This window comes from Prunus avium, chromosome 5, assembly GCF_965620075.1.
Source record: "Prunus avium chromosome 5, drPruAviu1.hap1.1, whole genome shotgun sequence".
Lineage (NCBI taxonomy): Eukaryota > Viridiplantae > Streptophyta > Magnoliopsida > Rosales > Rosaceae > Prunus > Prunus avium.
Genome location: NC_142288.1, coordinates 16,260,324 through 16,286,115, shown reverse-complemented (window position 1 = coordinate 16,286,115; position 25,792 = coordinate 16,260,324). Strand labels below are relative to the sequence as shown.

The 25,792-nt window shown below is 37.1% G+C and overlaps 4 protein-coding genes across 4 annotated transcripts; 2 read left to right on the top strand and 2 right to left on the bottom strand.

The window, feature by feature from the left end:
* The first annotated feature begins 5,566 nt into the window (after nt 1-5,566).
* LOC110768008 (aspartic proteinase nepenthesin-1-like) lies at nt 5,567-6,916 on the top strand. Its single transcript, XM_021971686.2, has one exon. The coding sequence runs from the start codon at nt 5,567-5,569 to the stop codon at nt 6,914-6,916; it is 1,350 nt and encodes a 449-aa protein (XP_021827378.2).
* A 759-nt stretch (nt 6,917-7,675) lies between these two features.
* LOC110768020 (uncharacterized) lies at nt 7,676-8,424 on the bottom strand. Its single transcript, XM_021971700.2, has one exon. The coding sequence runs from the start codon at nt 8,224-8,226 to the stop codon at nt 7,843-7,845; it is 384 nt and encodes a 127-aa protein (XP_021827392.1). The 5' UTR covers nt 8,227-8,424; the 3' UTR covers nt 7,676-7,842.
* Nucleotides 8,425-10,849: 2,425 nt separating this feature from the next.
* Nucleotides 10,850-16,321, bottom strand: LOC110768024 (AT hook motif DNA-binding family protein). Its single transcript, XM_021971710.2, has 5 exons — nt 15,588-16,321; nt 15,438-15,490; nt 14,136-14,267; nt 11,698-11,859; nt 10,850-11,520 (listed from the first exon to the last, which is right to left on the bottom strand). The coding sequence occupies exons 1-5, from the start codon at nt 16,102-16,104 to the stop codon at nt 11,254-11,256; spliced, it is 1,131 nt and encodes a 376-aa protein (XP_021827402.1). The 5' UTR covers nt 16,105-16,321; the 3' UTR covers nt 10,850-11,253.
* A 6,125-nt stretch (nt 16,322-22,446) lies between these two features.
* MSP2 (microspore-specific promoter 2) lies at nt 22,447-24,246 on the top strand. The gene is made up of 4 exons (XM_021971687.2): nt 22,447-22,624; nt 22,792-22,959; nt 23,229-23,414; nt 23,958-24,246. The coding sequence occupies exons 1-4, from the start codon at nt 22,553-22,555 to the stop codon at nt 24,129-24,131; spliced, it is 600 nt and encodes a 199-aa protein (XP_021827379.1). The 5' UTR covers nt 22,447-22,552; the 3' UTR covers nt 24,132-24,246.
* The last annotated feature ends 1,546 nt before the right edge of the window (nt 24,247-25,792 follow it).

The window sequence follows — 25,792 nt, the reverse complement described above, 5'->3', positions numbered from 1 at the left end:
ACGACTCCCTAATTTCCATTGCATTCACACTGAAACTCTCTTCCTACTATTTCCCTCCCTTTCTTTCTTATTGTTTCCCATGCAAACCATGCACGTCTTGCTTTTCAAAATGATATAATTGTACTCCTATTTATACTAAAGAAATGTCGGCTATACTTTCATTTCTATTGGATGAAGCAATTGGCGGCTATTTAAGAGATAATAACGTATTGTCCAAGCCAAAATCAAATATTTATCAAACTTTAAACTATTGCATGTTAGTGGAGTCAACAAGATGAAAACTTAAAGTACCACCTCTAGTACATGATGCCATCATTTTGTAAAAAGCTATACCAACTTTCTTACTATTCACACTTAACCATCAATATGAAGGCACCACATGTTTTGACAGCAAAATATGCTAACTAGTGGAAAACTTCAACTCCACACAATGAATTTATACAAAGATAAGTATGCACATATCAAATGAATGCATGACACCTCTTATTTCTTAAAAACAAATGTATAGACTCTCCAACCAAAATTTATCAATGTATCCTTTAGAAATATTTTAATGAATAAAATAACAAAGTAATTAATTATTATTAAAAACATAGATTCCATTATAAAAGTATATATATATATATAGGGTTAACTAGTGATTTGCCCCCTGAACTTGTACCCAACTTTCAATTTACCCCCAATCCTTTTTTTTCATAAAATTAAGGATATGAACTTCTTTTTTTCGCCAATTTCTCCCCTCCGTCTAAATCCGCAACATTTCATCCAATTTGCAGTTAAATATGATGGCAAAATAGTCATTTTGTACATTAAAAATAAATAAATAATGAAAAATAAGGGTTGGGGATGGGTTTCGGCTGGGGTTGGGGGTGGATCTCGCGTGGGGATGGGTTAGGGTTGATGAGGTTGTTGCAAACTTTACAAACACCGCTCACAAACACCACCTCTCTCTCACTTCTCAGACCCTCCATCTCTCACAAAGGACAGAGCAAAAAGAAGAGAGGGAATATTTTTGGGTGTGAAAATCAAACATGGGAATTGGTGCAACTGCCAGAAGGGAAGAAACCAGTTGGTTGCAGATGCGTTTATACCATAAAACACAAACCAGATGGTTCTATTGATAGGTATAAAGCCAGACTTGTGGCTCGAGGTTTTACCCAAACTTATGTTATTGATTATCAAGAAACATTTGCACTGGTGGCTAAGATCAATACCATTCGAGTTCTATTATCTTTAGCTACAAACTTTAACTGGCCATTGCAGCAATATGATGTAAAAAATGCCTTTTTACATGGAGACTTACAAGAAGAAGTCTACATGTTATTGCCACCAGGTTATAATGCTCCTAATGATGCCAGTGTTGTGTGCAAATTGAAGAAAGCACTGTATGAATTGAAGCAATCTCCAAGAGCTTGGTTTGGGAGATTCTGTCTTGCCATGAAAAAATATGGTTATGAGCGAAGCAATGTTTATCATACTTTATTTTCTTAAAAGGAAGAATAGTAAGTTAACAGCTCTTATTATTTATGTAGAAGATATGATTGTGACTGGTGATGATCTTGATGAAATTGGCACTAAAAGGCTATTTAGCCTCTAAGTTCGATATGAAGGATCTTGGTGGATTAAAATATTTTTTGGGTATTGAGGTAACTTGTTTTGAACAGGGAATTTTCTTATTACAAAGAAAATATGTTCTTGATATGCTAAAGGAAACAAGTATGCTTGTGTGTGAACCGATTGGTACCCCTATAGAACAAAATCATGATTTGGAAGAATATCCAGATCAAGTTCCAACTGATAAAGGACGATATCAAAGGTTGGTTGGTCGTTTGATTTATTTGTCTCACATTAGACATGATATTGCATATTTAGTGAGTTTTGTAAGTAGGTTCATGCATAATCCAAGTGTGCGGCATATGGATGTCGTAGTCCGAATTTTGAGGTATTTGAAGTGTGCTCCAAGAAAAGGTCTGATGTTCTTAAAGCATGGGCATGTAAAGATTGTGGCGTATACAGACTTTGATGGGGCAGGAAAGGGGGAGAAGAGGAGATTGACATCTGGTTATTTAATGTTTGTAGGAGGTAACTTGGTCACTTGGAGGAGTAAAAAGCAGAAGTTTGTCTCTTTGTCGAGTGCAGAAGCCGAGTATCGGGCTATGGTGAAAGGTATTTGTGAATTGCTATGGTTGAAAAGGCTTATGGGGGAGCTGGGTTTCCTACTGAGGATACTATGAAGTTGTATTGTGATAATCAGTCAACAATTAAGATTGCTAAAAATCATGTTCAACATGATAGAAAGAAACATGTAGAGATTGATCGGAACTTTATTATGAGAAATTGGAAGAGAAGATCATTGAAGTTCCGTAAGTTAAGACTATTGAACAATTGGTGGATATGTTGACCAAGGCCGTATCAAATCAAGCCTTTACAGATTCACTTGTCAAGCTGGGCATCTACGACATCTATGCACCATCTTGAGGGGGAGTGTTGACGTGAATCACTAAATCACAATAGGAATTATATACAATTTCCTTTATTATAATTAATAGTAATTATAGGAATATCGGTTTGACTGGGATTGTATTTATTTCCTTTTTCCTTATTGTAATTACTTCCTACATAGGCTTGTATTTGTATCACTATAATACCTCCTTGTGAGAAGAAAAGAAATGTACTAAATTATTCATAACCCTAAATTTTATTTGAATGTAACTAGTACAAATGATGAGCCAATTGCACAAATGGTTACACCTAACACCACTATTTAAATTTATGAAGAGAGAATGAAAAAAAAAAAAAAAAAAAACTATTGCCGAAATGATCACACCTTGCACTATATCAATACTCTCTTCTGAGTCCATGCTTAAAATCACATCTGTGCACAACAGATCATCAAAGCCTAATGAAAAACATGTCTCATAATCTTCAAGTTTTCTGTTTTGTTCTAGTAGCCCTTTTCGTGTCTGCTGCAACCATGGGAGGCACAGCTAGCACAAGGTTTCAGCATTAAGATGTTCCCCATACTTTCACCAAACCTCACCCTTGCTGAAAAATACCAAACACTTACCCAAATATCCAAAGCTCGAGCCCTTCACCTTCAAGCCACCATGTCCACTAATTCATCAGAACCACTAGTCCCAAACACTATTAGATCTCCTGTTGGACATGCATTCAGTGATTTCTTTTACACACAGATCTACAGTGGCACATCTCCTCAGAAAGCCAATTTGCACATCGACACCGCGGTATCTCTATCACATGGGTTCAAGGGAAAGAATGCCAAACATGTTTTCCGGTGTCAATACCTAACTTCAACGGCAAGCAATCGACCACATGCCGAGCCATGCTTGCTAATAACCCACTCTGTGTTCTTCCAGCCACGGGGCTTGTTCCTATTTCTTGGAGTATGCTGATGGCTCTACCACTGACTGAGGGTCTATTTGGACTTGAGAAATTTACTTTCTTATCTGAGCAAGGGCAACAAGCGATCCCAAATGTGGCATATGGGTTAGGACTTGACAACCATGTAAACTTCAATGACCGTTACCATGGCCAGCCTAATCCAATATCAGGGTCTATGGGGTTAGGGAGGAGTCACCCCTCCCACCAATATTCTACAACTAAACCAAATCACCCTTCAAAGATTCTCCTACTGCCTTCCACCACAATTTGAGTCCCAGCCATCCTTGTTACATTTTGGGCGGTCCAATGTGTACCACACCAATTTTGGGCGGTCCAAATGACCATTATTATGTGAGATTAAACGCTAAAAGTTTCAATGGACAACGTCCCCAAATCGACCTGAACTTGTTCTCGAGAGGTGGAAGTGGGATCATATAGTTGATTCAGGATCTCCGACACTCTTATTGTGGATGATGCATTAATTCAATGTCTTGAGCCAACAAGTGGTGGACTACTTTCACAACATGTACGGATGGCAACCAATTCCGAAAGGTTAAGAGTGATGAGTTCGACCTCTGCTACCAGAGCACCTCTACAGTGTTTACGGTCCCATGTGTGACGCTTCACTTCGAAGGAGGAGACCTCGAAGTGCATAGACCCACACTCTTCCAACACCCTGAAAGTAAAAATGAGTTTTGCATGATGATATTGTCACGGGGGGACAATAATGGTCCAAACCTTGTAGGTGCGGCTCGGCAGGTTAATTACAGGTTCTTGTATGATGTTGGTGCGAGGAGATTGTCTTTTGGTCAGGAAAATTGTGGAAGATTGGAATAAGTACTAGCTTACCTCTACTCTCTAGGATCATGAAATGGTTCATATATTGTGCCCATCAAACTCCATCAAAATAAATAGTAACTGCCAAATGAAAGGAAAAGAATGTGACCACTAATTACAAAATAAAGGATTACAAAATAATTGACATATTTGTAATTGAAAGGAAAAGAATGTGACCACTAATTAGGTGACTGCCAAATGAAATACACGCCAATTTTTAACCTTTGAATTTTTATTGAAGAGGAGGGCATAGAACCCTGCACCCATTTATTTTATTTATTTATTTTTTCTATTTTAGAACATCAGAATAAAAAAGATTTCAGAAAGAATTCAACCTTCAAATTGGTGAAGTTTGATCATCAGTACTAGAGATATCTGGTACCTTATTTCCAATATACCATGTTAAACTTCTATCATTAAATTTGTCATAAGGCTAATGAGTCAACAATGTAAGTTTCATACTGAAGTGGTGGATTCATTAAGGGACAAATGGGGTCGGGCAACTCCGTGGAGGCCAGAAAAACGGCTGGGAAGCTCCTCCGGCGATCCTGTGGAAGGCTGGTGGGCGACCCATGCTTGCACACCAGGTGCTCGACAAAATGCAGCATTGAAACTCTCTGCATCTGTCAGCAGCTCTCGGCAGCGCTCACATGCCCTGTTGCAACTTGCAGCTAGCGTGGCATGGTCTAAATATTAATCATGGTCAGGCAATAGCTCCTAAAAACCCTTTTCTGAAATTTTTCCTTTTATGTAAGACCATTTAAGTATATAACCTATAATTTATAGTATACACCCCCAAGTAAGTTCAAAATACTTGGTTTTGTTTGTGTGTACATGTTTGTTTTGCAGCCCATCTATAAATTAAAAGACCCTTTGAAGTTCCACGTAATTAATTAGAAAATCATCCAAAGAAAATAGAGATGAGTCGTTCGGTTGTGTATCATAGCTAGCCTAGCTGTAGTGTATATACATAAATAGTCACTTCAGAAACTTCCTAGTTCAACCACCTTCATCTGTGTGATTGAAAATTGACAAGCACTATCTTCCAATCTCTAAAGGGATCCGTCTCTGTTTATAGTATAGGAGATGCTGCAAGTTATCTCAAAGAAGAACGATTGTCTTTATGAAAATTTCAATGACAGAAAACTCATGGATAAAACGCACAAATTTGTGGTGGATCCAAATGGAAAACCTCTTCAAAATTTGTTGACATATTCCAAGATGGCATTGGCATGACTAATATTTCATCAATTGCATTCACCTTATGGTATGCAAATCACACCTTATAAATATTCTATTTCTTGTGAGGCTGGATCAAAATTCAAACATGAGCCTGAAAAACATGTCTAAAATCATTCCAGTTTTCTTTTTTGTTCTCATGGTCTTTCTCATGGGAGGCGTAGCCCAAGGATTGAGCATTAAGATGTTCACTATTCTTTCACCAAACTCTTCCATCTTCCCCAAAAACCTCACCCTTTCTGAAAAACACCAACAACTGACCGAAATATCCAAAGCTCGAGCCCTCGACCTTATCATGACCACCAACTCATCAGAAACCTTAGTCCCAAACGCCATAAGTTCACCTGTTAAACATGCATACAGTGATTTCTATTACACAGAGATGTACATTGGCACACCTCATCAGAAAGCCAACTTGGCCTTGGACACTGGTAGCACTCTAACGTGGGTTCAATGCGAAGGATGCAAGTCGTGCTTCGAATTGTCAATGCCTAACTTCAACATCAGGAGATCAACCACGTCCCGGCCCATGCCTGATGATCACCCACTTTGTGTTCCTCCAAACCTTGGTCCTGGTACTAAAGGCCAGAATTGTGTTTATGGGTTGTTCTACTATGATCGCAGTTCCACTTACGGCCCCTTTGGATTTGATACGTTCACATTTTTATCTAAGCAAGGGCAACTAGCTATCCCTAATGTGGCATTTGGGTGGGGACTCTTCAATAAGGTGAACTTCAATGACTATTTTCATGGTCATGATAATCCAATAGGAGGGATTTTGGGGTTAGGCAGGGGTCACCCCACTGGTATTCTACAACAACTAAACCAAATCACCCTTCAAAGATTTTCGTATTGCCTTCCATCACAATTTGAGGCCCAATCATTGCTACATTTTGGTGAGGATGCACAAATTGGAGGTCCTAGTGTTCGTAGCACACCGATTTTGGGCGGTCCAGATGACTATTATTTCACGAAACTGGATGCGATAAGTTTTAATGGACAACGTCTCCAAATCGATCCAAGTTTGTTCATGGCAGGTGGAAAAGGAATGGCAGTTGATTCAGGATCTCCATATAGCCATATCGTGGCAGAGGCATTCAAGGTCTTGAAACAAGCTGTGGTGGATTACTTCCACAACATGTATGGATGGCAACCCATGACGCAGAAAAGCAAGACTGGTTTTGATCTTTGCTACCAGAATATCCCTACTGTCTTTACTTCACCATCAGTGACACTTCATTTCGAAGGTGCTGACTTTGTGCTGCATAAACCCACACTCTTCCAGGCCTTTGAACATCACAATGAGTTTTGCATGACCATATTGTCAATGGACCAGAGTGATGGTCTAAACATACTGGGCGCGGCTCAGCAGGTCAACTATAGGTTCTTGTTCGATGTCGCTGCGCTGAGGTTGTCGTTTTCTCCAGAGAATTGTTGAAGATGGAAGGTTTTAATAAGTTTTGTGTTCATGAAACACCAGCAGAATGGTAACAGTAATAATAATTCAGCATTAGTTTTGTGTTTTGTTCATTAATATATTCTGAATTTTCTCGCAAACTAACATGCATATCGATCTGATTTTATACTTGGAATTTATTCCAAATCAAAAGAATGGATTACCAAATAATTCACAGTAACTTAAGCCAATTAGGACAAAGAAGGCACATATATACAGAACTGTTAGTTTTCTGTCCTTGCGCAAATAAAATGATTATAAGAAAGCTCATGGTGCAAGATTGATGTGCCAATCATTCTTATACACCTTTTGGCCAATTAAGACTATCGTGATGATAACGTGTTACAATAATCTTCGGTCAAATCTAAACTTAGAAAGAAAGAAATCCAGACTTTTGAAAGCTAAAAGTAATGTGGAAGTTATTAATTTGAAGCATTGGTTCCTTTCAGTTTGAAATGTAACCTATGATCTGTTTGCTGAGTTTCTCCTTGTTTACCATAATCCTAAGCAACATCTTTCTTGACTTTTTCAACATAAATTAGAATTGAAGACTTTTGTCGTTCTTTGCTGAATGTAAAGAATGATTTAATTCGAACAGGTTTTGATTCTCATTTGAGCAGAATGCAAGCACGTGAGTTTTCTTTTCTGATCTCTGTTATCTCCTCTGACTCCCCTCTTTCTCTTTAATTTAAAAACAAAAATTTGAAAGAAATATGACCAAAAAAGTAGAACATCTAGCCATAGAGAGATGAATAATTATCCATTGCAATATGTATATTCATGTGTGAGTTATTAGATTATAAAATATTTCTTTACAAGAAGAATTCTATAGACTCGTATCAGTGAGCAGCAGCATGGTACCTCTGTTTCATATGAAGTACCTCTCTGTATTTTCCTCTGGAATCTGCCTAATTATCTTGAGCATAGAAGTCGATGATCTCCTTAAGATTGAGCTTGAACAAAGAAGAACAATCATTATACATCAACCAAAGCATATGCTCGAAAAGAATAGCATCAACATCCACAAAAACCATCCTCCCCTTGCCATTCTCATGATCAATAAAATCCACCATCTTCTTGTCCTTGTTCATCATCTCGATCAAAACCCGAAACGGGCTCTCTTCTAGCACAAAAGGGTCTACCAAGAACTCCCTCTTCTCCTTCCCGACCACCACGGTCACCGGATTCTCCAACCCTCCGAACCCCTCTTCGGTTAAATGCCGGTAGCCGCCTATCCGTGACCCCATGCACCTCTTTTTCAGCATTGTAATTGGCAAGACCAAGCAAGCCATTGGAAGAAGTTGACACAAAAATGAGCTAACAATATTTGTGTATTTATTTGCAAATTTGCAATTTGCTTGTGGATTTTGTGCTTATTAATTTGGGAGTTAAGGCAAAGGCATTTATGGGGAAAGTGGTCGACAGACGAGTATGACTGAATAGGCCAGCCAACGGCTAGAGAGAGAGAGAGAGAGATAGCTTTTATTTATTTTTATATTTATTTTTGAGATTAAGAAAGAGTTATTTTGTATTTATATTTGTATTATATGGTTTTAGCGTGTCGCTTTGCTGGCAAAAGAGCCGTTGGAAGCATCGCTGGGTAGTAGGAAATTAGGAAATGGGAGTGTGACTGCCGCGGCAGTCGGTGGGCCCACCCCGCCTGCTGGCTGTTGGCGCGTTCCTGATTGTCATCAAAGGAACCTTGGAGACCGTGGCCGGTAGGTCCATTGAACAAAATGCATGAGGTGGTTGAATGAACTTGAACTTTGAGCTCCATTTCTCACCTAGACAGAGTGCTAGAATTCATGTCGGGAGGGATATATTAGACCATGAAACAAATATACTTAATAGGAGATAAATTGATGATTTTGTTCTGTTAATTTGGATACAATTATGTTTAGTTTTCCATTAAACAGGTATGAACACATAGGGAAAAGCAAATAACTAAACAAAATATATAGAACGAGCTTTAGAACATCTAGGGTCGATCAATAATCTGACTGGCCGACTCATTCCACAAGCAATATATATATATACATATCTAAGTAAAAATTTGAAAGAATAAAAACTATGAGAAGGGGCCCCGTCTCATCCTGGTCTTTAGGTGGCTACGTCATTGTTTGCCCCTTTAACTAAGGTTTGGTGTTCCGTATTTCCCTTTCATCATATAATTAGAATATTTAGAATACTTCTAGTTTTTTATGTCTCGGCCGCTTTAATTTATTTGAAGACATTTTTAGTCATTCTACAATCACTTCCAAACATAACTTTAACAAAACTAGAAACTTATGGTCATATTTATTAGTGATATAGTTCTTATGGTGCATAAATGTTATACATGTAGCATTGCACTCCATAGAAATAAAGTGAGATGATGATTAATCTTAAGGTAAATAAAAAAAAATAAAACAAAACAAAAGTTTTACGGCAACTTCTTTGTTGTTTGGTAGCTCCGCTCCTTTGATAGGGACGGGCTTGAAGTATGTAGGCCCCTACGTGAAAACCAAAGTATCTATATGCTCACAATAAACAATCATAATATCAAATTGACTAAATTTAACGCGTTACAGAACATAAATAATCTTAAATGAAAAACCCCAAAAAAAAAAAAAAAAAGTAAAATGAAAGAATATAAAACTATATATAAACTAAGTTTGAATCTTTTGAGAAATTACACCATAACATCTCGCTTGTAAGTAAACAAATAAATAAATAAAAGTCTCCTTTCAACCATTAGATTAAGTGCCTGTTTGGCATTGCTTATTTGGGGTGATAAGTGATTTTTTAAAAATTTTGGGAAGCCCAGTCCGTTTGGTAAACTATGAGAAAATCACTTATTGTTAAAAATTGCTGTGAGAGAAAGCTATAAGGGAAAGCAGCTAATGTGGTGCTTTCATTTTCTGATTATGCAGGAATCAATTTCGAAGAGGCGCTGGGTTTAATAATTATGCGGCAATCATTTTCTGATTATGTGGGAATTAGTACCGGCAACACTTTTAACAAAAAGTTTACCAAACGCCAAACTGCTTTCTCTCACAGCTAATTTTTCTCACAGCAAATTTGACAGCGATTATTTTCACAGCACAGCAATGCCAAACTGGCCCTAAATAGGGAATTCTATTCCAAAATGTCACAGAAATTTATAAAAAATAAATAAAGCAATGTGCTATCTATAACTAACTTCATCAATTTCTGTATCTAAAAAGTTGCATGTGCTTCACACGTAATCCTTTAAAAAAAACAGATTGTCTGCTGATATTTCAAACGTCGCAAATACATTCAGAAGGATCACGTGTGAATCATGTGCAACCTTTTGGATAGATAAAATTAGGCTAGCACATTCCAATAAATTAACCATCAGTTTATTTAAGTAGTAAACTAACATGAACTTATGAGCCATTGTATTGTACTTTCCAATCTTCTTCCTGAGATTTTTGCCTTGTCTTGTATTGGTCTTCCTGATAGGAATTGTTCTAATAAACCATGTGCAAATACCATTATGTGCAAATACCATTTTTTGCTACACTTCATGTGCAAATACCATTTTTTGCTCCACTCAAAGTTGCACTAACAATTTGGTAATCACTTCTCACACCTAAAATCTCTTCGTCACTACAAAAATAACTACAGAATAAATAATAAAGTTCGAATTCTAACCCTCTAAACCCTTCGCTCCCTGAACGACAAAAATTCTGGGAGGTGAAAACGGCATCACGCCTCCCCACCCACTTGCCTCACCACTACACAAGCTCTAACAGATCAAATCCTGATGTAAATTAAAAACATTTCAGGTAACAATTTACATCCGGTCCTGAACTGGATGAAAATACTGGAGGCAGAGATTCCAGGATATGAAACACAAGAAAATACAATGTGCCAACTCTGAAACTGTGAGAGAGCGAACCTGTAATAAGATTCCACTCAAGCCTATTCAAGACTGCCATGAAATTTTATATTCGTAAAACAAGTTTACATATTAAGTCAGATACTCCTAGCTGGGAAACAAAGAAAAATGAAAAATAGAAAGAACGAGAAAATATTTTAAATGCAATTTAACTCATGAGAACCTAAGGGACAGGCGGCATATTCTCAGCTATCAACAATAGCCCATGTTTTAATCATATTTAGAGAGAGAAAGGGAAAGTGTGAACTACTTTGAAAGCAAAAAAGAAAACAAAAACTCAACCTAGAACTAAAATAATCCCCTGTGAGTTGTCCCCCCACCCACCACCCACCCCCCCTCCTCCCTATCCACTAGGTAGAATAATGCAGTCAATACCCGAATGCGCTGTACTGGTAACCTGGAAGCATTTTCCTCTTCACTGTTGAGCTTGACCCCATATTTGGTACATCTGCATATTATGAATGGGTTGACTAGCATTATTGTAGAGCACAGGTCCCCTGTTGAGAGGGCTACTACCATTCTCATCGGATGACTCACTTGAGGCTCCTTGAGAGGAGGGGCTGGCCGCTGTCATCGGTGCACCGAAATTCAACATTTGAGATGGTGGTGGAGAAGAAGGCCCAGATTTTAGGAAGTTGGAGTTGGATTTTTTCCCATCAGCAATAAAACTACCCACAATGACCTGGCAGTGCATAAAATTGAGTTAAAATGCAAAGGCTATATATGCATTTAATGAATTTTTGGCTGTCAAACAGACAACAGGATATGTTTATTGCCCTGGATATCCTTTTACAACTGCAGAAGATGAACATAGTCATAATTTCAAAACTGATCTGAGCAAATAGTAGCAGAGTGATACCTGTACCGGTGATGCTGCCACCAGCATGCCCGCAACTCCACCACCCAAAACTTGGCCATCAGACCCTGCCAAGGATACACTCAAACCACCACTTCTGCTGCGGTTCCCATTATTTTCAGAAAACAAGTAGGAACCTGAAAGCGATATAATCTCAAATCGACCCTGCAAAGAAAAACACATAGATAATATAAGCACAAAAGATATCGACAATAGAAATAAAGAACTAAACACAAAAAAGATCATCCAGGTTCATATAAGTTTTTCAAATAACACCAGAAATGAATAATTGAGTGCTCAAACAAATTTGTGCATTTGTTGGACAAAGATCAACACTTGAAAGAGTAGAACACATTACCAATGCCTCGGTCAATGTGTAAGTGGAGTGGGCATGAAAGTGAGTGAGTGATTGTGCAAGTGAGAAAGGAGAGAGGGACTGATGTGCATGTGAGTGTGTATAAGAGAGAGAGAGAGAGAGAGAGAGAGAGAATTGCTTAAGCAAACTTCAATAAGAATGTCATAAGCAAACTTCAATAAGAATGTCATCGCTCAATAACGAAGACCATTTAAATTCACAGTAGCTCCAATTTTACAAAATAGAAGTACTCATTCTATTAAAAGAACGTATTTTGGATGTATAGAAGAAGGTTTGAAGGTGCTGAGATTCGGTTGCATATGCTTAACCTCCAAATTGTGAGATTGCTTTGCCATATACCACATCTATTCTTTTGTTTCTACTTTTTCAATTGTTTGGATGGTTATTCCATATGCATTTGTTTCATCAGCCTTGTTAGTCATCAACAGAAAACTCTACAATGTTTCCTTACCTCATGATTTCACGGCCTCAAGTTTCCTAATTCAATTGAGTTCATGTAAAAAGTTAAATTTACTGACTGCACGCAAAATTGAAACTTATTTATTATGGATGCTCTTCGAGTGGAATCTCATCTCCTATGTAAAAAACAGATCAAACTTAAGTGCTGTAGCACAGACTGTCAGGTCTTTAATGCTACATAATGCTGAATAAAATGTTATTTGAGAATCCAAATAGCATAATAAATTATGCTAAACGGCATGGAAATTCCATTGTGGAGTAATATAATCTAAATGGTAAGACTAAAGTAAACAAAAAGCACCCCAGCCTCAACCCACCCCCAAATATACGAGAGAGAGAGAGAGAGAGAGAGCATCACAGTATCGAGACAATAAACAGCAGCCATACTAATGTTCCCCAAGAAAATCATTTGCAGAAACAAAACTAAATAATATTTTCACAAAACACAAATCAGATTATATATAGATGTTGACCGAAATTGAAAATGTTATATCTGTAATCCTCAATTTCTGTAAAATGAGGATATCCAGTGCAAGCTAATGTAGGTGTGGGATAGCACTACAACCTTCAAATGATAAAAACATAGCATGCTTAGAGGAAACAACAGAGAAATATGAAGTATTTTCAGGGTGAGAAAACTTTGTGCACCATGCTTCTGATATAAATTTCTGCTCCGAATATACTTTTATAATTAAGGAATTTAATTGCTTCTGGGCCAGACATTTAGAACTGATTACTTAAAACCCACGTAGCACTTAGTATTATTTTGATAGGAAACAAGACTTGATTAACAAAAAGAAATTGTACGATACAAAAAGACTTATGCTTATCGCAAAATAATGCCACAATGTAGCTGGAATCACCGAGCTAGAACTCAATATGAACCAACCATGTCAGTCAGTTTCAGGGACAATTTGCCAGATTTGGGTTTGAGTAAATTGTTCCATTTTTTGTCTTGTGAAACATGCATATCCACCATAATTACCAGAAAATGTCACATATAAAAGCTTAAGAAAGAAAGCTGGCAGTGGTAACTGTGGGATCCCTATTAATGGACAATTTATATCTAACCTTTCAAAACCAGTACTTAAGGTAGTGCAAACATCTGGAACATTGTTTCCATGTGCAATAATATCACCTTGAATAAAATTTACTTACTAGAAAAAGAGAATATTTAACTCATTATACATTAAGGGAACCCACAGAAAATTTCTTATAACTATGAATGCAAAGTATTAAATCTAGAGGGAAGGTCGTAAATTTGACTACAAAGTACTCAATGTAGAGGGGAAAAGGTTGTAAATTTGGGTTTTCATTACTCCACAGTAATAAATTCAAAATGAATGACATTTTCTTACAGCATGACCCATTTTTATATGGACAAACAACAGCTTTTCTATATGGTACAAAAAAATTTGTATTTGTAAAATCTAGAAGAGGAAGGTAATATCATAATTATACACAAGTTTGTAGGTTTTTGCATCTGTTATCCTGAGTCCTCATCAAACTCATTTCTGGTTCTGTAATATCGCAGTAAGTACATATAGAACCACATCCATGTTCCAATGTCCATACCAAAATATTTGTTATAAAAATATCAAAGTACCTCATATGTGACAGTACCACCAGACATTGCTGGCTGGCGAAGGGTAACATTGCAGATGGCCCCATTTGCCGAGAGAATACAAACCGTACGGGGTCCTTGTTGTGAGAAGGACATAACCTTTGCTGCAATATCCTGCAAACCACAAGGCACACAAATAAGAAGGCAGACCATAATTGGACAAAAATATCAAATATCATTATTATCTATGCATTAAATTGAAATTGGGATAAAATATGCACAAGAACTGAAAATGAGAACATAGTCCTGGACACTTATATAACATAAAACAATGCATAATAAAGAAATGCTATTTTTCAATTTCAATTAATCACCATGGTCAACTACGCCACTGTTCTAGTGGATAAAGCCCCACCCGTCACACAGAAACAAATAAATAAAAAGTTATTGACAAAAGGATGCAAAAAATTTCTTCTCTTAGTATTCTGCTATATATATATTATTCTAAATTCGCAATTGATCGATATCTAACATCTACAAGTAATCCTCACATAGTCCAATGACGCAGATCAATGGAGAGGTGTATTTTGAGGAATAATTATCCAATGAAAGCAAACACAATGTATTTCCGGCAAAATACCAAAAATATCAACATTTAAGACCCCCAATGATAACAACCAGAAGAAATTCAAGAAAATAAAATATTCCTTATAATACACAAATGTAACGAAAAATCTACTAACTAGATAAGTGGTATCTTCATTTGGTAAACAACAAACAGGATAATGTGACACAACCATTTACAACAAACCAGTCAAATAAGTTTCATTCCTTATAACAAAAAGTTGAAAGATCTGGTATATCAGACATCACACAAAGATGGAAAAAAACAGCAAAGTGCATTTTAAATATTAAGGCACCCTTTATTTTGGCTGCTATATGCTTTTTATGAATAAATTTTTATTTTATGATGATGACAAAAACTGGAGAATTGACATGATTGCCGAACGTCATACCAAAATAAGGGAAATACACATACATTCTTAAAAGAAATTAATTAATATATTTCATATATCTTCATCTTGGAATCAGGACACCAATACAAGTATTTACACCATTGTTAAACTACAGACGCATTATTTTCACACCCTCAAAGTCATAACATCAGAATTGCGGTTCTGGTTCACACAACTTTAAATAAAATTAAAGGCCATCCTTTATTGCACTAAATAACATTCTTTATTAAGGAATCTCCTAATAACAATGAGAAGTTCCTTGCAAGAACTGCAATTAGACTCACTTCATTAACTACAATTTACTCTTAACATCAAGAAAATCACATACCTCGCCGGCTTGCACCATAATAACATGAGGCGTGAACCCAACCCCACCAGCTCCTGCACAGCACACAAGCAAACACCAATCACCAGAATGTACATCAATAAACTACAAATTCACACCAAATTTTGTTATGGCACTGAGAATATCAATTACCCAAAGCGTCCAATTGCTTCTTGCCCGAACCCGGGGGCCTCCCTCGGTTCTTCTTGGCCGGGGGGTCCGAAGACATTGTGCCACTCGACTCCCCGTGGGGCCCCGCCGCGGCTGTCGAAGCCGTCGAGGGCATCTGCGTGGGAGCCAATCCCAACGCAATGTTGCCGTCGGGTGAGTACTTCCTGGGCCGCCCGCGCTTCTTCTTCGCCGCCGAAGCCGAAGAAGAGTCGATGCTGAACCCTCCGCCGCTGCCGCAGGGCCTCAGCGACCCGTCGTACGGACTGGGGCTCAGAGAATCCATCTGCGGCTTCGATGTGGGCTGCTGCTGCTGCTGCTGCTGAGGCACGGCATTGAACGGGAACCGGGCCGGGTTAGGCCCGCCCATCATGGGACCCGAATTGGGGTTTAGGTTGCTGTTGGGCATGGACGTTTGGTAGGAAGGCGGACCCACCATCATGTTCTGCTGCTGAGGAGGCGGCGGCTGCTGCTGCTGCTGCGGAACTTCCCGCGAATCCATTTGCGGGGGATCAAGAAGGAGAGAACTGATTTCGCGTAATGGGGTGTTTGGATTCCGGGAAAATGTACTGAGAGAGTTGAGACCTACTTTGTTTCACAGAGAGAGAGAGAGAGAGAGAGAGAGAGAGAGAGAAGAGTAGAGATGGAATTAAAAATCTAGCGGAGAAAAAGCGTTTGATTTTAAAGTAGGGTTTAGATTTTTTAGGGTTTTAGTATATTATTAGGGCTTTTATAATAAAAGGAGTTTCGCTAATTTATGCCCATGGCCGCTATTGCGGATCTATTTTACGGTTGCTACGTGGCAGGGAATTAGAGTACTAATGAAACACCTTTCGGTTTGTTTTTTTTTTTTTTTGGAGTTTGGGACGGAAGACCAAAAGAACAAAGCAAGATTAAGGCAATTACCTTTGGGCCGACCTAGCCCACAGACATCCTCAGTCAAAATGGAAGACCTAGCAAAACTTCTAGTTCTTCTAAACAACTTTTTTTTATTCAATATAGAACTCTAGACATTGAATTCAAAGAAAAAGAAAAGCTCAACGAATTAGGCTTCTCTCAGAACAAGACTTGTAGTGACTGCAAACACTGAAACAAGTTATCCTAACCAAACATCAAAATCATAAGTTTGAAAGAGATTTGCCAAATAAATTGATTGCACCTAGTTGCAATCCAGTCGGAGGCCCAAGAATCTCCAAGGCACGGTAGTCTAAGGCCCTATTTAGGCCCGATCTTACATAACTAACGTTCAAGGGCCTTATATATGGCCCTTAGGTGAGACCCTATCTCTTAGCCTTTGGATCAAATTGCTTAGCCGTTTGATCAAATTTGTTAGCCTGGTCCAACGGTTAAGAGACAGGACATCACCTAAAGGCCATATATAAGACTCTCACTATAGAATGACTCAAAGCCTTATATATGACCCTTAGGTGAGGCCAAATCATGGCTTAGGCCTTAATATTAATTGAATATCCAAGCCAATATGTGGCCAATATTAAAGAAAGAGATTTTTTTTGTAGAAATGTCACCTAAACTTATAGCCCAGTTTTAATTTGTCACCTGAAAGAAAATTTTAAGAGACATGTCATTTTAATTTTTCAAAATCCATGATTTGTCTTCTGACTTTAACACCATCCAATTTTCCATCCATTTTTAAGGGTATTTTAGTCTTTCCATTTTCTAAGAAAAAAAAGATACCTCTCTCTCCCTTTCTCCACCACCCCAACCCCACCCACCCCCAAAACACATTGCATAGGACCCTCCATCCCCCTCTTCTCTCTCTCTCTCTCTCTCTCTCTCTCTCTCTCTCTCTCTCTCTCTCTCTCTATCCTTGAGCATGTATAAATTTTTTTATGGTGTTCATTGAGCATGGTAGAGAGAGAAGTAGGAAGGAGAAGAGGGAAGATGAATGGATTTCAAGGTGAGCGGAGTCGGTTGGAGCCACTGGCGGCGCACAGGGGATGGGGGAAGGTGAGAAATGATTTTTTTTTTTCAATTTTAATTGTTTAAAAGATATACAGTTTTTTATATAATGATTTTTCCATTTTTAAAATACCCTTGAAAATTGAAAGACTAACATAACCTTAAAATGGATGAAAAATTGGATGGTGTTAAAGTCAGATGAAGAATGATTGATTTTGAAAAATTAAAGTGACATTTCTCTTAAATTTTTCTTTAAGGTGACAAATTGAAATTGATGTATAAGTTCAGGTGACATTACACAACTACAAAAATTGAAATAGACAATTGGGAAAAACCGTCGTCTTTTTCTTTTGAAACCCGTCATTATATTGACCGCCATCTTTTGAATGTAAAACTACAATCGTCGTCTATTATTTGTAAAGATGACGCTTTTACTCCAAAACATCGTCTATTAATTGTAAAGGCAACGGTTTTTCTGAAAGAACCGTCGTCTATTAGATGTAAAGATGACAGTTTGTCTAATAGAATAGTTGTTTATTATATCCAGAGACGTTGGTTTATAATAAAAACATCATTAATATCAGTAAACACTACTGCAAAAAACAAAAAAGACGACAGTGATCCACCATCGTTGTAATGTTTTGAAAACCATCGTTAAATCGACCACCATCTTTTGGAGTATCAAACTACAATGACTTTTCATCGTCGTTGTTTATTTGTAAAGATGACGGTTTTTAGTAAAACCGCTGTTGTTCTGATGAAAGACAACAATGTTTTGTTAAAAACCGTCGTTATGTATGGGTAAAGCCAACAATTTATAAGAACTGTCGTTATTTATGGGTAAAGATGATGGTTTTCGTTTAAAAGATGACAATATTTTGTTAAAATAGTCATCATTTATGGGAAAGACATCAGTATTATGTTAAAAAGCGTCGTTGATTGTATATAAAGACAACAGTATTGTGTTAAAAACGATTAGTGATTATATGTACTGACGACAGTTTTTTCAATAAAACCATCGTTTATTATCTTTAAATCTGTCGTCTAATAAGCTCCCAAGCTGTTACATTTTAGTTTTTTGTTTCCTATGATTCTATACAACAATTTTAACTAGAAAACCAATTATAATGCTTTATTAACGAATATATACACTCTAAAATTATTTCTTTCATAAAACTTGAAGATTCAATAGTTATTACATAGTCAACCAATACGTCTTCCTACTTATAATTAGAAATAATGGAGCTCACAAATTCTACTAATTTGATCTTATCTACATTCTTTTTTCGTTTTTCTCCTTTTTCTCCATTTTCTTTCTTTCTTCCTCTTCTTTCCTTTCTCTTTCTTCTTCCTTCCCATGCCACTTTTTATTTTTTATTTTTCTTTCTTCCTCCTCTCCTCTCTTTTCTTCTCACTACAAGAAAAAACCTTTTCTGCGACCAACTATAATTTGGTCTCCAAAAATATGTATGCGCGACAAAACTAAGATAGTTGGTCGCCAAATGTTTCGTCCATAGGTAGGCTTGTGGTAAGACTTCACTCAATTGAGTAGTGACCAAATATTATTAAAGGGCGACGAACTGTTTTGGTGGCTAGGAGAGAACTTCGCGACCAAACGCGAACTTGGTCGCCATTTTGTCAATGTTGGGGGTTCAAAAATGAAAAATGAGAGGGAATGGAAATATTTTGCCACTCCAAAGGGAAATTCGATAGATTGGTGTGCCCATTGGAGCATAAGTGAGCATTTGATTATATAGTGTCCATTGATTCTCAATATGACTTTTTGTACAGTTCCCATAGATGGGGCCAACTATTGGAGCCGAAAATTTCGAATCCTCCAACAAGTAATATAATTTCCATGTTGAGAAGCCAGACACTATCTTTTATTGCTACCAGTGAAGTTGGAGGCTTAAGTCAATAGGAGTATAATCGCAGGAGAGTTTAGAATAGTATTGTACCCTCTTTCTCCTCTTTCTCTGGGACGTTGTGATAATTAGCCTTTTATAGGCAGTGGAGTCTTGGGTTCCAACTCCCACATTCCTCATTTTTCTCCATGACTCAAGATAATGAATGTCATGTTACTTGATTTTCTCCACTCCCCCAAGTTTAGGATGTATGGGTTATGGATTATTGCTTATGAAGTAAATTTTGCTCCCACAGTCCCCAAAAGTGTTTTTCCTTGTAGTGTCTTCCTTCCCCAAGGCCCTGTTTCTTTTTCTTCTTCTTTTTTCTTTGTCTCCACTCCTTTCTCATTTCTTCTTCCTTCCCAGATCCCACCTTGATGTACTATATCTGCCCCTACTCTCTGTATAAAAAAAACATTCATTTCTCTCTCTTCTCTCTTCCTGGTTTCACTATTTGGTGATTCTCCAGCATCAGTTAGCGGTGTCGGTGTAGCAGACTAGAATGGATAGACCAGCCTGAACTCAAGGTCAACATTGGTTGTTGATGACGATGGGTCTAGGTCGGAAGAGATAGTTTCTGCAGTGGTGCTCCTTAGTTCATTGGAGAAAGAGAGAATGAATTTTCATATCTTCATAAAATCAAACGGGCACTTATTATGTGGATAAAGGCTTCACCCTCCTCAATGCTTGAAGTTCAATGGACATCTATCTCACATGATTTAACTATTTGCCTTATAATTCGAATTATGCTGCTGTTATAAAAGAACTTGGATGTGTTTTGATTAGGCTTGGGCACGATCTAGTTCGGCCCTGTTTTCACCCAAATCTGAAATCGAAATGGTATTTTTCATCCAGTTCAATTCGGTCTGGTTCTCATGAAAAATTAATAACTAAACCTAACCAACTTGGACTAGTTTTGATTCGATTTGGTTTTGGTTTTCCCAGTTTGGACCGGCTACTAAGCCCAACTCTCTCTTTGTTGTTAGTCAACAAAGCATTCTCTCCCATGAACATTAGAAACCCTAAAAAGAAAAAAACCTAATTCAAATTTACAACAACAAAAAAGATACAATGAAGAACCTAAATTTTGACCAAACTTTAATCAAGTCTACAACGAAAAAAAAAAAAGACATATGAGTTAGATCTACAAGATATGACATTAGATCTTATAGATCTAACCCTAGATCTACATGCATGCTTAGATGTGCAATGATGGCGGCAGTGCGACGGTGGTGGTGGTGTGAAAGTCTCAATGCAAGATTGCGAAAGACATTGAAATAAAAGAGGAAAAAATAAAGAGAAAGAAAAGACAGAAGGATGAGGAATAAGAGGGGAGAAATAGAGAAGTAATGAAATAAAGAAAAAAAAATGAGGGAATGAGGGAGAAAGAAAAAGGAAGAATGGATGGAAATGATGGAGAAAAAAAAGGAAAAAGAAAGAAGAGAGGGAGAGACAAGAAAAAGGGACGGAGTGGAGAAATTTTTATATGTTCTGCGTACACCGCGTGACTGGTATACCATCCAATACACATAGGACATGTAGAATTATTCTCCAACTTAGTGCATTGATTTTTATGACATGTCGTTGACTGCATTGGAAATATTCCACATGTCCTACGTCTATTGGATGGTACACCAACCACGTGGTGTACCCAGAACACCCAAAAATTACTCGATGGGGGAGAGAATGGAGGAAAAACAAATGGGAGAAAAAGAAAAGAAAGAAAGTGGGGACGGGGAAGGAGGAAAGGGAAATAGAAGTTGGACTTTTTGTTTTGGTCAATAAAATAGAAGTTGGGGTTGGGGCATAAGGTTTGGCGTTTGGGAATTAGTTTTAGGCCTGCTGTATTTCGAATTTGGGTTAATTGGACTAGGAAGGTTGGTGGATTGAATATTTAGGAATAATAATAACTAGCCTCTCCGCACGCGCTTCCGCGCTTGCGAGAGGCTTTTTTTAAAAAAATTTAAAATTTATTTTAGAATTAAAAAAGATAATGGGTAGTTGTTTTCCATAAAAATAAGATCCATTATCTGATTTTTCTTTTAATTTTAATTTTTTTAAATATGAAAAAGTGTGAATTTACCATATTATCCTCATTTAATTAATAATTTCAATTCTTAATGTTTGCATTAACCAAGGGCATTTTCTGGTATTTTAAATGTTTCACCATTCTCTGCCTTTTGCTTTATATATATAGATAATAAAAATTACACAGCTGTTTTGGTTCGGTCCGATTCAATTTTTTTCCTACAAGAACTGAAATCAAAACCGAACCAAACCAGTTCAGTCTGATTTTTTGTCAACCCAATTTTTTTCAGCCTAATTTTCTGATTTGAATGCCGACCCCAATTTTGATCTTTTTAATTTGAATTCTTCTGCTGTTCAAAAACAACCACAAGCCCACCACTATTATCCAAGGCATGTTTGGAAAGGGGTAAAGGAGCTTTGGTTATAAAGCCTATGAAAAAGATGGGGTTTGTCGATGTGCGACAAAAGCCATTGCATTTGCTTTCAAACTCCAACACGCACATGAGCCTCAAAGTTAGATGATGGACACCATGTCTTTTTCCTTTTCTTGTTGATGGAAAATAACAAAACACAAAGCTATAGGCAAAGCCCAACGGCAGGAGAAAAAATTGCATGAAACGGGAGTAGCATTATTTTGTCATTCCCAACCAACAAAACTATGCCATGTAGAAAAGTTATCACGCATTTCATAGCATTATTAGCCGAAAAATAGTAAAATAGCGTTATTCCCATTGTAACCGAGTTTTTTTCCTAGGGCAGCCACCAAGAGAGTTTCTAGTTTTCCAAGCCTGCTGCGCTTTATTAGGAAGCTGGACACAATGTCAATTTGGCCTTCAATGAGCATATCCAATTCTTCGCCACGTGATGCAACAAACTGCAGATGATTTGTGACGTGTCCTCAATCGGTCAACCAAAAAAGGAGGGAATGCATAACGGCTTTGCGTAGAAGACTTCTACAGAAGAGAGCAGAAACACATTGCTCATCTCCTTTATCATCATCCTTTCATCGAAGCTGCCCTTCCTTAACAACTCTGAAGCTCTTTTACTTGCTATTTATTTATTTATTTATTTTAATTTTGGTCCATATTAAAAACTATAATGGATGGAAGAATCCAGTCTCACAATTCATCCATGCCTCTTGTGTCCAGGTTGGATCATTTGGATTTCATTGTAAGTTTAATCAATTTCTCTGCACTTATTATTATTTTTATTATTATTTAAAATTTTCTATAGTTTATTAGCAAGATCATGGAAATTATTGTCCTTTGCTACTCACCCTTTTATTTAATTAATTAATTAATTTTTTATTTTTGGAATATTTGGGGTGTGACCTAAAGATGAAGTATCTGGAAAGAAAACAAAAGTTCGCAAAATTGGGTAGCAATGGTTCGAGTGGCGCAAAATTGAAGGGGCAATGCCTGCCAATGGATTTGGCATTGAAGGAGACTTACTTCAAAGGCTCACTCTTGGATCGAGTGGCAGCTCTTGAACATAGGCTTTTTCAGGTTTTGTAACTCTCCTTCCTCTGTTTTTTTGTAAAAATTATGTCAATGTGTCTAAACTCTGTGATTATGAAACTAGACAACTACCATCATTTGGAACAAAGGAGTGACCTAACAAAAAAAAAATGGATTTGATGGCCGAAAAGAAAACAAAAATGGGTTTCTCTTTTCAGTGGATGCAGTTCTATATCAATAAAGAACACAATTAAATTTCCTGCTTTTATAGTAAAAACATTATAATAAAAAATTATCATTGACCTGTGGTGCTTCAGTTGTGCTTAGAGATGGATTCAAGCAGCAGCTCATCATGCACTTCTACACAAGCATCAGGGAATACCTATTGGAGCCATGGATCCAAGGGGGAATCATCTTGCTCATTCCCAACTTTCACCTCCAATCCCTATCAAGGTCACAATAAAAGAATATCCCAAGTCCATGCCTCAAGGCTTGAAATTGAGGTAATTAATTTTAACCCTCAATAAGTTATATATAATTAATGCTGGTGATAACACCACATTAAGAACTTTTGTACCCCTGCATCCGAGATCCTAAATTCGAATCCTCCTTCCCCAATATCGCTTGTATAAACAAATAATAATAATAAATAGATCAGGGAAGTATCATACTAAAGCATGCCAAGCCATGATGTAATTTTTTGTTTTTTCTTTTAGCAGTTTACCAAGCTGATGTAATTTTTATATATACATATATATGTATATGAGTGCTTGGCTTATTGTGGATGCTGACAATTTTGTATCATGCATAAAGCCTTGTGCATATCCATGTCTTTTGTGCAATGGTTCATGAATGAAGCTTTCCTTTTGGTCACATCAAAATATTCTCTAAAAAAAACACTTTCACTTTTGTTTCAGGTGATCATCTCAATCTTACATATTCTACTTCCCTATTGACTACTTTTCAGTTCCATTCAAAGAACAGCAGAGACTTATTCAGTGCCCATGGGACCTTGGAATAATGTCTGCTTATTTTCTTCTGTGCAGGAACATCCTGATGGAGAGCACCCAAACCAGAAGCCTCCAACTACTTGTTCTGCTCAAAACCAACTTACTAAGAAGAAGAAGAAGAACCAGACCAACAAAGATGAAAAATCTTGCCAAAATGGGAAGAAGAAAACCCCTTCCAATTGGCCATACTTGAAATTATTAGGCTGCTAGTCCCATTACTATTTCTTTACCCTATTTTCACCTGTTTTAAATATTTTTTATTTTTTATAAATATTTTCCTTGGAAACTTATGCTTGTTATAAATAATCGGCTCTTTCTTTTACTAGGTTTTTCAGTTTTCAGCTGCTACAAAACAAAAGCATTATAAAACTTGGAAATCTTCTAGGCTCCTCCTCTCCAAATAGTTTTATATAATCTAATGCATTGTGAAATTCAGGCTTTAATATATTCGAATACCAGAATTTTAAAATGACAATTATTGTCAACACAGCTATGGCAGAATAATTAGCCTCTCGAATGGCTCGACTCATATCTAAGCCATTGAAGCCTAAGTACAATGGAGTATGTGGTGCTAATAAATAACACCATTAATCCAGGACTAACCAAAAAAGCCAACATCATGACTTCAAAATGGGACATAGCCTAAACAAAATTGCACCAATCAAATATCTTCTTCGCAATCCCTTAGATGGTTTAGAGCAAAAGGAATAAACAAGAACCACAAACCCAAAAGTGGGGGAAATTAAATATATGAGGGCGCAACAAGTCGTGGGCAAAGGTGGCTACCAAAGACTTGGATTCTTCATGGCGATAAGAAAAATCATTTGCCTTGTCATGTTTTGGCGAATATATAAATAGCTTGAACTAGGGTTTGTTCAAATAGATTTATTTATTTTGTAGACGTGAGTTAGGTTAATTGGTCAAGACAATAAATCTGCCTCCTTCTATTTAAGTTCGAATTCCCTTCCAAGTAGATTAGACTTATCGCTTATATAAATTTGCATATATAAAGAAATTCAAATTTGAGTGTAAAGAAAATAATTTATTGTCCTTATCAACTAGTCTAACTTATATCTGCTTAAAATATTTTTAGATTAGAGGGAGCTAGAAGGGGATGGTTTGCTTAGGTGGATTAGCTGGGGAAGTGAGATGGACGTTTACTTTCCCAAAGAGGGAACCACGCAAGCTCCAACACCACCTAAGATTATTAAATTCTCCGAAGACAAATGAAATAACATGTCAAGTTCAGCTGACCTGAACAAAAAACAAAAACCTTATAGCTGTTTCCTCAGCTTCGACTTGAGTTACGGAGTTTTTTTTTTCTTTTCATATTAGAGTTAATCTTACCTCTTTTTGTGTTGAGCTACTGGACTTGTAGAATGAATGAATCATATGTGTCGAATAATCTGATTTCAGACCAATCAATGTTGATTTTTTTTTCTTTACTAAATCTGAAGACCTTGAATCACTATCAGAGTCGGGATTCAAAATAATAAGAACTCGAGATTTTATGTGTCTAATAACCAACGAATCAGAAAGAAGAATAATGAAATAACTCTCTGTGGGTGCTAAAGAAAAACTTCACATAAGGAGAGGAGGAGGAAGCGTCACTGTACCTCATCTCCCTCATCTCTTCTTTCCTTTTTCTATTTGGGTTAGTAAATAAGTTGAATAAGATGATCATAAGATGCTCATATCGAAATTCCCCATCAGTTCTTTTGGGATATGTCTTCAATCAAATCATTTTCTCAGAACCTGCTCTCTAACAGTGCTCATCTTCTCTGAATTTAGCTATACATCGTATGTAACAGAGTTTGCTGCAAAACACCCAATTGTTCCTTATCATGGTTGTTCCTTATCATGTGGGCTAT

What these genes read in the sequence shown, in the direction of transcription:
- LOC110768024 (XM_021971710.2), bottom strand. Translation starts at nt 16,104, where the DNA reads ATGGATTCGCGGGAAGTTCCGCAGCAGCAGCAGCAGCCGCCGCCTCCT. An exon ending in GAAGCAATTGGACGCTTTGG is followed by an intron (nt 15,491 to 15,587) that starts GTAATTGATATT and finishes TGTGCTGTGCAG; the next exon opens with GAGCTGGTGGGGTTGGGTTC. An exon ending in TTATGGTGCAAGCCGGCGAG is followed by an intron (nt 14,268 to 15,437) that starts GTATGTGATTTT and finishes TGTGGTTTGCAG; the next exon opens with GATATTGCAGCAAAGGTTAT.
- MSP2 (XM_021971687.2), top strand. Translation starts at nt 22,553, where the DNA reads ATGGATGGAAGAATCCAGTCTCACAATTCATCCATGCCTCTTGTGTCC. An exon ending in TGGATCATTTGGATTTCATT is followed by an intron (nt 22,625 to 22,791) that starts GTAAGTTTAATC and finishes TGTGACCTAAAG; the next exon opens with ATGAAGTATCTGGAAAGAAA. An exon ending in CCTCAAGGCTTGAAATTGAG is followed by an intron (nt 23,415 to 23,957) that starts GTAATTAATTTT and finishes TCTTCTGTGCAG; the next exon opens with GAACATCCTGATGGAGAGCA.
- LOC110768008 (XM_021971686.2), top strand. Translation starts at nt 5,567, where the DNA reads ATGAGCCTGAAAAACATGTCTAAAATCATTCCAGTTTTCTTTTTTGTT.
- LOC110768020 (XM_021971700.2), bottom strand. Translation starts at nt 8,226, where the DNA reads ATGGCTTGCTTGGTCTTGCCAATTACAATGCTGAAAAAGAGGTGCATG.